Source organism: Quercus suber, unplaced genomic scaffold (assembly GCF_002906115.3).
Source record: "Quercus suber isolate HL8 unplaced genomic scaffold, Cork oak 2.0 scaffold_660, whole genome shotgun sequence".
Taxonomy (NCBI): Eukaryota; Viridiplantae; Streptophyta; class Magnoliopsida; order Fagales; family Fagaceae; genus Quercus; species Quercus suber.
Window position 1 is genome coordinate 357,894 of NW_027070101.1, and position 13,772 is coordinate 371,665.

General features: G+C 33.2%; 1 protein-coding gene across 1 annotated transcript; it reads right to left on the reverse strand.

The window, feature by feature from the left end:
- Nucleotides 1-480: 480 nt before the first annotated feature.
- Nucleotides 481-10,196, reverse strand: LOC112006859 (uncharacterized). Its single transcript, XM_065765879.1, has 10 exons — nucleotides 9,985-10,196; nucleotides 9,787-9,876; nucleotides 8,921-9,025; nucleotides 8,266-8,367; nucleotides 8,056-8,140; nucleotides 6,782-6,851; nucleotides 6,579-6,623; nucleotides 2,401-3,999; nucleotides 1,795-1,886; nucleotides 481-978 (listed from the first exon to the last, which is right to left on the reverse strand). Exons 1-10 carry the CDS (start codon nucleotides 10,063-10,065, stop codon nucleotides 761-763), a joined length of 2,487 nt encoding a protein of 828 aa, XP_065621951.1. The 5' UTR covers nucleotides 10,066-10,196; the 3' UTR covers nucleotides 481-760.
- Between the last annotated feature and the right edge of the window lie 3,576 nt (nucleotides 10,197-13,772).

Here is a 13,772-nt window from a genome sequence, read left to right on the forward strand (position 1 = left end):
GGATTAATAATAAAAAAGTATGTAAATTGAATAATTTTTTTTCAATAATATATTAAAATTGAACAATAAAATAGATTTTAAAAATAAAATAAAAATAAAAATTTCTTGACAAGCACATGTGAGAGGAGGGAAGACTCCTCCCATAGATGTGAAAATTTTCTCAATCTGGAACCAATAATTATTCATAGTAAGAAACGATTTTAATAATACATAATATAAGAAATGCACTTGTTTAAGACCTGTTTGATACATGTGTTTAAACATATGTTTTCAATTTTTAAACGACATTACATGTATTTTCACACTTTTTCACTCACATATACTTCCAAAAAATACAAACATTACTAGAACAACATTACCAAACGAACCCTTAAAGTCTTTAGACCACGTTTCAGAGCAAGTTTACAACTAATCAAATTTGACAATTTTCTGCTAAACCAGTTTGAATCATTTATAGGCATTTCTTAGACAAGAGCAAGATTACAACTAATAAAAAATGCCAGCATTTTCTTCCCTTGATAAGTACTGCCACGAGAACAGTTAATATTTACATTACAGGTCCCCAAGTCAGATTGACTTCCATGGGTTTAAAATTTAAATAGCCCCACCATATTAATATAGTAAGGAATTTCTAAAAGTACGTTACAATCATCTGGGATCATTTATAATAAATTCTACTGCTATTACCACAACTAGACGTACAAAATTGATCTGGATACCTTTTCTAAACCTATAAGGGTTACAAGCAAGATATCAAAAATCATTTCCTTTTCAATAAAGAGGACCCTTTCTTCTTTCTCTTAGCAGAGTTTGTGCTGTGTCTGCTTCCACTACACTTGGGACAAAACCAGTCATCCTCTGGGACCTCTTGAAGTGGAGGATTACAACAATCTATGTGGGTACCAACCCCACAACCAACAGAACCACTTTCATTACCACAAATCAACATGACCTCCCCTTTATCATGAGAGCCACAAACTGTTTGAATGCAGGTGGATTCTCAAGACCGATTATTTAACTGCTTGTAGTCAGGCAGGAAGATTTTTGGCTGAGGAATCTTACGAATGGAACAAAAATGGCCTCAATGAAGATGGTGCCATCAATTTGGAGGCTCCAAGGAAGTGGCGGCACATGAGGGAGAAAACCGGTCATGGTGCATTTTATGGAATGCGCATTATCGTATATGGAGAATGCATAGCACCAACTTTGGTACGTTGTTAAAATCTCATTTTTCAATTTTCGCTTGCAAATTTTCCCATATATTCTACGGAGGATATATATCTTGTACAAACTTAATTAGTGGGCACTACAGTTTGTAGACTCTATTTGATAAATCTCATTTTGTGTGATCAAACAGGATACTCTTAAGCGTGCTGTGAAGGCTGGAGATGGGACTATATTGGCAACTTCTCCTCCTTATACCCGATTTCTTAATGATCGAGTTGACTTTGCCATTATCAGCCCCGGCATGCCACATGTTGATTTGTGGGTCCAGGACTTTATGAAACATGAGATACCCTGTGTTCTAGCTGATTACATAGTCGAGTATGTTTGTAAGCCTGGGTACTCCCTTGACAAACATGTTCTATACAACACTCATGCTTGGGCAGAGAAGTCATTTGCTTACCTGCAGAGCAAGGCAGAAGAGATTCTCAAGGAGTACACAGACTCCACACCATCAGATGATAATGGTAGTAATGATATAGCCTGCACAGTTTGTGGCTCTCATGATAAAGGGGAGGTCATGTTGATTTGTGGTAATGAAAGTGGTTCTGTTGGTTGTGGGGTTGGTACCCACATAGATTGTTGTAATCCTCCACTTCAAGAGGTCCCAGAGGATGACTGGTTTTGTCCCAAGTGTAGTGGAAGCAGACACAGCACAAACTCTGCTAAGAGAAAGAAGAAAGGGTCCTCTTTATTGAAAAGGAAATGATTTTTGATATCTTGCTTGTAACCCTTATAGGTTTAGAAAAGGTATCCAGATCAATTTTGTACGTCTAGTTGTGGTAATAGCAGTAGAATTTATTATAAATGATCCCAGATGATTGTAACGTACTTTTAGAAATTCCTTACTATATTAATATGGTGGGGCTATTTAAATTTTAAACCCATGGAAGTCAATCTGACTTGGGGACCTGTAATGTAAATATTAACTGTTCTCGTGGCAGTACTTATCAAGGGAAGAAAATGCTGGCATTTTTTATTAGTTGTAATCTTGCTCTTGTCTAAGAAATGCCTATAAATGATTCAAACTGGTTTAGCAGAAAATTGTCAAATTTGATTAGTTGTAAACTTGCTCTGAAACGTGGTCTAAAGACTTTAAGGGTTCGTTTGGTAATGTTGTTCTAGTAATGTTTGTATTTTTTGGAAGTATATGTGAGTGAAAAAGTGTGAAAATACATGTANTCTGAATTCTCTTCCATGATTGTATCTTCTTTATCTGTCAATGTAACCAGCCCAGACTTCTCTTCACTAAGTGGCTTCTCCAACTCATGTTCAAGCCTGTCCTCTGGAGCCTCAGTTTCATCATCCATCAATTCATTTTTATTCTCTCTATCATTCCCAGACTTCAGGGCATCTCTCATCTCCACCTCCTTCACTGGTTCAATGTTATCAGTTGGAGGAGATATCTCAAGCAGCATAGAAACAGAAGACTTCTCATGATCTGCTGACTCTTTCGCTCCAACAGAATGAACCACAGCATCATTTTGGGAGGTAGCTTTATTTTTTTGTATATTATTAGTAGTTGACTTATATCTTGAACCCAGAGTCTTTCTGGCAGCCATCGTCTTCCTAATTGGTTTTGCAAACAAGTCATTTCCTCCTTCAAGCATGCTCAAATTGCCAGGCTTGTCAGATTTCAGAGTCTCCAATTTTTTGTTACTGGGAGAAGACTCCACATTTTGCTTCTCATTCTCTTGCTTCCCTTTCTCTGCAACTATAGATTCCCCCATATCAAAATCTACAATGTCAGGCCTGGTGTATGAGGCAGACTTTCTTAAGCTCTGCAAAGATGATTGAGGTGTCTTCTCATCAACAAAGTTACCTTGCCCAGTCTTTGCGGTCACAATTTCTGAGAAAGGCATATCACATGTTAATGACTTCTCACAAGGAATTGAGGTTTTGGTTGTTAATATCTTAGCGAATGAGTTTGGTGCAGCATTCAGATTAGCAGCCTCATCCTTAGAAAGGTCATTATTTCCAAGTGGAAAATAGCTGTTAGTTCCACCGGGACCATCAATCAGAGTGGTTAGTTCCAATACCTGAATTTTATCACCCACCACTGGACTCCTTGTGATGCATGGTTTCACATTAAGACTCACTTTTGGTGATTTATAGCCAGCACAAGAAACATCTGCCGTCCTCTTTTGAGGTAACAAACCACTTGACTCTCCTCTATTGACTAAATTAGTTTCCTCCGTAGATATTTCAAGATGACTAGAGCCAAATCTGTCTGTCACTTGTTCCATCTTCAAGGAAAAGTTGTAAAAATCATCATTGACTTTACCCAGGGGCACTTTAGAATGATCACTTAAATTTCTTAAGACTTCTCCAGAGTACATTGGAATTGAGGATCTCCTTAAGTGACTTAGAGGACTAAACTTGCCATCACGCTGAGTTGACCTTTCGGCACTTCCAGGAGTAGATTTCAAGTCATTTCCCACCTTTGAATGATCCGGAGTTCCATCAAGTGGGTCAGGTAGCTCATCAGAACTAGCGTTCTGACAGTGAAGTGCTTTAAGAACATCAAAATTATCAAAGCTTGAAGCTTGACCAGGTGATTTCTCTATTGTATTATCAACATTCAATGGACCCTTTGGTGCAATCGAAAGTTCTCCAACTGATTTGGGCAGCAATTCAGAGGTTGTTGATACCCCAATTTTTGAATTATGAGGACTCTTATTCATGTCTTTCCCCCCAGAGTACCTCACAACAGTGTCTTCAGCCTCTTCTTCAGAATCCTTAGCCTCTGCTTCCAATATCTCCAACTCATAGCCACTGTTCAGAAAGAATGCGTTCAGTAGATAAATTGCCATGGTATTCATACTTCAATTTACTCATATAGGCAAGGAGCTCAAGAAATGGAAAACAAAAAAAGGCAAAACAAAACAAAACAAACCATCAGGAACAACGCAAATTTCAGTGTATTCAAAATTCTAAAAATAATATTAAACACATTGATATATGCTGCATCTATTGGAGCAACCAACCAAGATGCTTAAAACTATGCTTACTTTGCTTAATTAAGAATATCAGTATCCATCCACACAAACAACTTCTGCAGAAATCAAGGAGTTCTCACAGCAAGTGTGTCAAGGTGAAATCTCCTTCTAAACCCAAAATATGGCATTGGAATGCAGAGGCCAAAATGGCTAAATACCACCCTTTTGCAAAATATTTTGCAATATACCACTATTTGTGAAATATTTAGCAATCTACCACCTTTTTGAAACTTGAATTTGTGAAATTTGAGTTTGCCGTGTAACTCAAGTTCTTTGAAAAAATAGCCATCAAAATTGCTGAAAATTTTTTGATGGAACTCGAGTACCATAAAAAAATTTCAAAGTTTTTCCATAGTGAACTCAAGGACCATGGAAAACTCAAGTTCCCCAAACTCGAGTACCCAAAAGGTGGTAGATCCCTACATATTTCTAAAACAGTGGTAGATTGATATATATTTCAATAAACAATGCTATTGTGCCATTTTGGCCAGAATGCAGATGTAGTTTGGGTCAACAAGCAGAATGTATTATTTCCTTCCTTTCTCCTCTTCTTTCTTGAACTATGGTAAAAGACCAAAAATAGGATCCAGAAATATTTCTTAATAGTTCAATTGTGTATCACTCAGGTCATACAATGATGGGGTCCAAGGCTCCAATAAGTTCAAATTGATCATAAATTTCTTTCTTAGTTTTCTGTTTGTCAATCCATCTTGAAGTTTTATGGGTAAATACACAAAATGGTGGTACCTAAGGATAGGATTCAAGGGCTGTTATTGATCCCAAAAAAAATAATTTTTTCAATAAATGAACACAATAATTAAAAAGACTAGCTTGTAAGTTGTAACTCATGTGATGCACTAGATTTTTATTTATATCAATTTTGACTTTAAGTATACATATTCTCAATCTAACAAATATACATAAATTAATAATATGGTTTGTGAATAATTTTTATATACCAACTTGGAGTAAATAATTTGTAACGAACCTTAGTTCAATAAAATAAAATATATTAAGAACAATTTTCCTCTAAACCAATTTAAAGGAAAGTTCCTCCAACACATTACGTGACAACTCAAAAGGCTATCCACATGTACATTACATGACCTAGTTAATAGTCATGTGACTTTTTTACATGATTTAATGAATCATGTGATTTAATACATGTAGACGGTCCTCTAAATTTTCAAGTAATTGATTGGAGGAAAAGTGCACGTGTATAGTCTTTTGAATTGCCAGGTAGTGGATTGGAGAAACTTTTGTCCAAACTAATTTGTCGAGGGGTAAATACTTGTTAACAAAAAATAAGGGAGAAACATTGATTTATTTTTTAAGTTTAAGAGGAGATTATAACCACACCATGGTTAAGGAAGGAAAGTTCAATATGCTTATTAATTAATGAAACATTAATAATAACAATAGTTAACGTATATGATTATAATATTAGTAGGGGCGTCCAGCGTCCCTACTAACCACTCTTTGCATTAAAATATTTGGGACTAAGGCTTGGTTGTTGTTATTCAATTAATAGTTTTCTAATTAAAAAATAAAGGAAAAATGACATGTAGCAAAAGTATAAGCCTTAACACAGCCATGTGGCATACTTTTGATGTTTTTTCTATTTTTTAGATCTGAACTTTCTCTAAATTGCAGCTTTAGAAGTTTGATTTCTTTTCATTGTAGTTAAAAAAAAAAAAATCTAACAAAGGGGAAAAAACTACTTCTTTCCAATGAATCAGGATTCAGGAAGAACATTGCTTGATTTTTGAAGTTTAAGGGGGCATTGCAACTGCATCATAGTTAGGGGAAGCACAATTTTCCCATTAATTAATGCAATATTAATAATAGTTAATGTATTTAAGTATAACATGAATATCAATTGAGTTTTTAGAAAACATAATAGGTAGATAGTGGGAGAGGGGGAGTTCAAAGGTGGGGGGTTTGAACCATAAGACATGAGGCACTACAAAGAATGCCATTACTACTAGGCTATCACTTGAATGGATGAACCCAGAAAAGAAAAGAAAAAAATGACACATGGTGAAAGTCTAGGCCTTAACACAACTATATGACATACTTTAGAAATTTCTAGGGTATTTAGAACTGAACTTTCTCTAAGTTTCAGCTTTTAAATTATCATATAAGATATCATAAAGAAGGAACAAATATACCTGTGCATGCATGCATAGTATGTAATTAGCTTCTCATCATCAATCATAAAAAATAATAATAATAATAAATAAATAAATAAATAACCCCACCCCCCACCCCCCCCCCAAAAAAAAAAACCCTTTTGATGCATGCCATAGAAGTAGCACATTCAAACCCACACAATGTCAGATTCACATGCCTCACCTCTTATTATAGTTAAGTTCCGGCAGAAGCTTCCAATCCTTTAAGCTGCAGGAAAATAACAGGCCAATCAGATAAAAGAAAACCTCAGTTCATAAAAAAAGACAGAGAATCTCATTTTTCAAAGATTCTGAAACAGATAATTTTTTTCATCCTACAGGCTTCAAAATTTCAAAACATAAAAGAATGATAGAACCTCAACATACCAATCTTCCAACCATCGATGACTGACAAGCTTTATCGCATGGATTTTTTTGGCAAGTTCATACTTCTCACCTACATAAAATAATAGGCTCCATTAAAATTTAGTGCCACTTAACTACTCATAGTCCACAAAATTCAGATGTAAAGTGTTCAAGAAACCTTAAACCAGATATACCAATAACTCAAACTAAATAATTCACAAACAACCTTCAATTTAATATTATAAATTCATTGTGGCAAAACTTCCCAAAATTAATTTTCCCCAAGTGTCTCTCATGTCATTCAACTAACAAAAACTGCCCATCAATATAAAACAACTTTAGGAAATTTTGCATGAAAAATAATTTGTTAATGCCTTGCAAAATCATCTAATCAAAATTTATTCTATAGGGCCCACATGTGAAGTCCAATATATTGCTTGGGTAAAAACAATTTTTAATTTGGGTTGAGATCTTAAGAATAATAGTTTTTTAGTTTACTATTCTAACTACAAGTACTAATGCCGCTAACACAAGAGTCCTCATACATATATGTTCTCAATGTACTCGAAGAATAGAAAGAGTTTCTCAATGAAATATTAAGTGCTCAGTATTAAGGCCTATTGGCCTTATTATTCTTTTATCCTTTTCTCTTCTCTCTTCCCTTCTCTTTGATATTTTTGTCACAATTCACAAACACTTCTCGTGCAGTATTCACAGTTTGCGTAAAGATTCAAGTTTCATTTCTTCATACCTCTTTGTAACCCTAAATCAATTTGCTCTTCCCTGTAATACCATAGTCATTCTTGAAGAGTAACCCTTCTTTCTAAAGTAACTAAACCACAAATTCACAAAACCTCCCAACCCTAAGCCTGCCACAAGCAAAGATTTACCAGAATTTTGCAGTATTAATAGAGCAGCCACTCACACAAAGTCCACCATAACTGTATAATATATTTACCACAAATTTCAATCCTAAGCCATGTTTGGATGCCATTTTCAGACTTAGATCAACTGACACGTTCCACTAATCATAGGATCATGACTACAATAGAGTTTCTTTTCTGAAAAACCAAAAAATAAATGAACATGGCTCAGAAAGATATGGCTCCTGCTCACTCAAAATGCATAACAAGGCTACCTAAAAAACTATGCAAGAAGGAAATTCCATTGAGGAACACCCAGGAAAACACACACACTCACTAAGAAAGGAAGATTAGTAAATGCAGCATGATATGAAATCATAAATCATATTTCATTGTATACACCCTTTGTTACTGGGAACATGGGAAACGCACCCTCAAATTTATAGCATATGAGATGAGTAACCTTGTTTGCCACCAATGGCTTAGAGAATTGAGCACCCATCAAGTTGACCATTGTCTGATACAAAAAACAAATTCAATTCGTTATGTCCTTTCAAGAAACCACTATCTATAAATAACTACTTGTAGGAACTGTACTCAAAAATACAAAGCAGCAGCAGGATGAAAGAGGCAAATGCATACCATAACATCATCTCGATCTTGCCGCTGATAGCCAGTTAAGCATATGATTAAATTTTTTGCACCCGGTATACCATTCAGATCTTTGAGTGGCCTGTACATGATCTGTTAAAAAGTAAACATAAATATCTAAACTAGCACACAGTAATACAAGATAAAAAAATAAAAAATAAAACTTTAAGTATCCAAAAGAGAACATAGATTAAGAACTTTTTTGGTTCGCTGATGATTTCTAAAACCATGGGTGGACACAAATTCTTTAAAAAAAAAAAAAACCTTTAAAGTTTCACACGAGTCCACCCAAATCAGAAACATAATTGTAGGCAATTGTGCATGATGTTAATGTCTAATCTCCCTTATGTGCTTTGATTCGAATATTCATATACAAAACTATGAAAATATTTCCAAACTTTAAAAACCACAATAAGCAAAATCTCCCCTAGCTCATGCTGAAATTTTTTTACTGTGAATGTGAATGAGATATATTCAACTATGTGCAATTGTCTTACATTTAAAGAGAAAGGTGCAAAATCAATCATAATATAAGGAGGATAAAAAAGAAATTTTAAAAAAGTAGCCCATAATGCTTTTAAGTTATAGCAATATATAACTTCAGTCTTTTTTCAAATATACAAAGAGAATTTGATAAGAAACATACTGAATTGGCATCAACGGGCATTCCGATATCAAAGGTATGCTCAACCCATAACGCTGTCACAAGAGTCTTACCATCATTTCGAGCCGCAATACATACAGGATTATCCTAAGCAATTCGACAAACAAAATATAAATTAAATAATAAAACAGAATTTTGAAATTAACAATAGACTGAAATGTACTTTTCGTCTCTAAAGTTTAATCCAAGTTCAGTTCTTATTTCTTAGAATTAAAAAGTTACAATTTTATTCTTTATTATGTTAAAAGGCATCAATTTTTTCCATTCATGAGACGTTAAACTTATTCCAGATCACATCAACTTTTTATCATGCCACATTACCACTGCATCTACCAGGTATGCAATTATTTTACAATGAGTATGTTAACAGATGCCCTTGTGTATTTGTTCATAACGCTAAAAAGGGGTCCCAAGTAACAAAAAAACTAATAAACAAATATCCTTTAAACTAAAGTGGCTCAACACCCCTGCAGAAAAAGTCAATCGATTACAACACAAAATTCAACCTTAACCAATGCCCTTGGGTACTCTTTGTTTAACAACTGTTGAAATGTGACATGTTATGATTGGCGTACAATAAAAATAATGTTAGTTACGTGTCCAAGTGAAAGTACCTTTGCCCCAATCACTACTTGTCACTAAAATAAGTTACTAAAAAAGTTGTGAATTTTGATGCGTCTCTATAATGGAATAAGCAAAGAAAATAACACTCATAAAAATTTTGAAGTACCAAATTGAGTGACAAAACTTGGAACCAAATTTAAGAAACAAAAAGTATATTTCAACCTAAACAACAATAATAATCAAAGTCCAAATTAAGTGAAAAGAAACAACAGAATAGGACTTACATAAACAATCTTATCGACAATTACATGAGTACAACTTTGGTTGTACTGACAAACATCAACTCCGCCGCCATACACAAGTTTACACCGAACCTAACATAATTGCAACATTTTTATCAATTAAATAACAGCACCGTCAAAAATAATCTATAAATAAATAAATAATAAAAAATTTCCATTTTCAGAGAGAAAGAGAAAGACCTTGTTTTCATTGACGGGATCGAAGCCGAAGAGAACGAAACGGACACCGAGAAACGCACTGGACGGAGAATTGCTTTCCATGAGTGAAACGAATTTCTCTTTGAGGAAATGAAGTGAAGGAGTATGCAATGAGAGTTTAAATACGAATCTGAAGCGTAAAATGGAAGAAGAGGAAAAAGGGGGTTTTGTTTTGCTTTAGTATATAATATAAAATAAAAACTTGTGGAGGAAGACTGAAAGAAATACTGAGAGGGAGGGAGATTGTTTTTTTTTTCACTGATTTTTGATTTTTGGTGCACTGGCGGGACGACTAAAACATTGTCACCACGTGGCACGTCGGCTTTGAGACACGTTTTGAGCTTAAGTGATTGATTGTCTCCACAATTCGCAAATACGCTATTTCCAAACAACTATAATCTTATTCAATCATTAGGGTTCATTTACTAAAAAAGAGATTTGTAAATCTTGTAAACAATACACAGAACCTATGGTTGTGACATAAAACCGCTGAAAAGCGCTTTTCTAAAAAATAAAAAAACAAAAAAAAACCATAGACTTGGATACTGCGTGAAACACTAAAACCGCTCACTTATTTCATTCTCAAGAAGAAATAAAACATTTATTTCATTGCTTTTATAAAATTTATAAAATAAATAATAATAATAATACACACATCCAGGCTCTTCTTTTTTTTTTTCTTCTGGAATTTGATAAAACATTGCAACTGAAGTGGAAACTCTTTTCTAGTAAAATAAATGACAAATTTTATGTAGTATAAAATGTTTTACACTTTATTTTTTTTAATTAAATGTTTTCCAATAAAAATAGAATAAGTCTTGTGCCACTTTACGTGGCGCAAGACTTGTTCATAAAAATATGCTTGAGATTGTAATTTAAAATCCAAATCAACTTTTCCAATTAGCCTATCTACAAGCTAGGGATTAAATCCCTCTGGTCATGATATGTGTGTGTGTATGTGTGTATATATACACACGCGCGTGCACGAGAAAGTGAGTGTGAGAGAGAGAGATGAAGAAAGATAAAAAGTAACAAATGATACATTTTGCTAGTCTTGCAATTGTGAGCAAAGCTATTGAGAAGAGCATAATTACTAGGACTGTAAATTCAAGGGAAGCATAACTACAAGCGCGGTTGAGAAGAACTAATGGTCACAGTACATCTTTTGGTACTTGTTTTAGGAAAAATAAAATTAGATATTATTTTTATAGAATGAGTTAAACGAGTTACAAATTTGAATGATTAGAGTTTTCACTTTTTGTTTTTTAATTAGATTTTTGTTGACAATTTTGTTTATTTGTTATTATTTGGGCTATTTTTGATGTTATTTGAGCTAATTTTTATTGTTATTATATGGGCTTGTATTTATTTTTTGTTGAAGAGTTAATAATTAAGTTTGAGAAGCCAATATAGTTTTGTGAGCAATATTAGGGACACAACAAAGTTTCACAACATATCTAAATGGTCATCCAAGCTAGGTACTAGGTATACATAGAAGGGGTGTTCACCAAACCATAAAAACCGCACCAAAACTTCCAGCAAAATGGCATAACCACATTGTATCGCATGATACAATGCAATTTGTAGTTTTATAATAAGAAAACCGCACCCTCTATATATATTAATATATTTATTTTTTAATATTAAATATATTATTAATAGTTTAATAATCCTAGTTTTTTCAATCAAAAAAAAAAAAGTTTAATAACCCTAGCAAGTGTTGATTAGAAAAACTAGCCAAAAATAAAGAAAAACTAACTCAATAGTTTAAAATTTTGCCCAAAACAACGAGAAAAAAATCAATTTTGAGGTAGGTAGAAAAAACCCAAAATTTGAAAAATATACCGTCTTCAAACCATTTAAACCACATCTTACGCATCGCACCATACATGTAACCGCAAAATGAGGTGCGGTGTGGTTATGATTTTAGTTAAATTCTAAATCGCACTGCACTGCACATATGACTGTAAAAATGAGGTGGATTATGGTTTTGGTTAAACTACACCACAAAGAACGGTGCTAAAAATAACCTAAAATCACACTGCATCGCATTGCTAACACCCCAACATAGAAGCCATTCCTAGTTGGCCAAGCTAGATATCTCCTAAATGCTCATCCTTTACATTCCATAATGCAAGCATACATAACTCTCATTAAATCCATTTTAATTTTCTTGTTGGCCAAGCCAAGTATCCATAAATACATCCTTTTATGATAGAAAAATGCTAATCCAAAATGCAAGTACCCAATCGCTTAAAGATGCATATTATAAATTAAAGATGACACTTTATAGTCTATATATATATAATAATAGATGAATCTGAGAGGAACTCAAATTAGAATTCCAAATTAGAGTTCTAAATTTGCGACATGTGTCCTAAATTATTTATTCTTAAAGAGTTTTATTTCTTAATTTTAGAATTGATTGTGTGTTTGGATAGCACATCCACGTTCACGTTTTCAACCTTTGAGTGTTTTCAGTTTTTTTTTTTTCCCAGCCGCAGTTGTTGACTTTTCAACTATGAACAGTGCAAACTCACAAACTTCACTTTTCAGCAATTTTTTCATTAAAAATAGGTCTCACGGCACTATTCACACATTTAAAAATTATTTTGCTACAGTGTTTTCAGTTTTTAGCAAAATAAGTTGTATCCAAACGGACCCTAAATGTGGGACCACATCATAAACAGTCATTCAAGTGAGTTATTAAGTACAAAACTCAAAAAGTGTAGAATAAATGAATCGTAAAAAAAATGTGTTTCACAATAATTTTAAAAAAATGGACAATTTACATTTTATATCTAATAATATCCTTAAAAAAAAAAATTTAAGAGTTAACAAAATATAAAAATGACTATTAATAATATTTAAATTATATATGTAAGAATTATATTATGTATCTTATCATATATTTTTTAATGTATCCATGTATATGCATGGGGTTACAAGCTAGTTTTTATAATAGCCAACATTTTAATGTGATAAACACAAGTATGGGCACGCACCGTTTAATTGGGCCTCTATTTTATATATATAGAAAAATGTTATACTTTTTGTTGTACTTATAATATTGTGTCACGTAAGATTCAGAGGCCTCATGTGTTTACATGTAAATATTATATAATATGTAATTTAAAGTTAACTTTAAATTTTATTATAATTAAATCCTCAATTAGAACATTGGTAAATCATATTTTATTTAAATAGTAATTTATATAATTCTATATGCAAATACAATCACAATAAATTTTTAATGAAGGAATATATAATTCTATATACAAACAAAGTCATAATAAATGTCTACATAGAGGCGAATCTAGGATCTCAAGCTAGGGAGCCGAAGTATAAGAAAAAAAACTAAATAGATATTTGTGAGAGTGCCTTTTTTCTCAGCACAGTGGCCCAAAGATCCTAGGCCAAATAATTATTCTTGGTGGACTGGGCTTGGTTCATCGCAGCTAAAAGGCTATTTAAGAACTAAGTGGTGCACAAAGCAAGCTCCCTACAACACAAATAAACTAACAAACGAAAATAACTGTATTGAATGATAGTTTAACATCAAGAAAATGCATAGCAAATAAAATACAGTACAAGAAAAAGTTTGGGGTCCTCGAATTAGTAAGGGGCATTTTATTAATTTTCCTTAATTATGATTACAGTGCTCACTAAGACGTGATACAAGGTTCAACTAAGCTCAAAAATTGCAGACTTTTATAGCTGTTCAAGCTTCCAAGACTTGCAAAGTTTGAAGTTTTTAAATTCGAGTATGT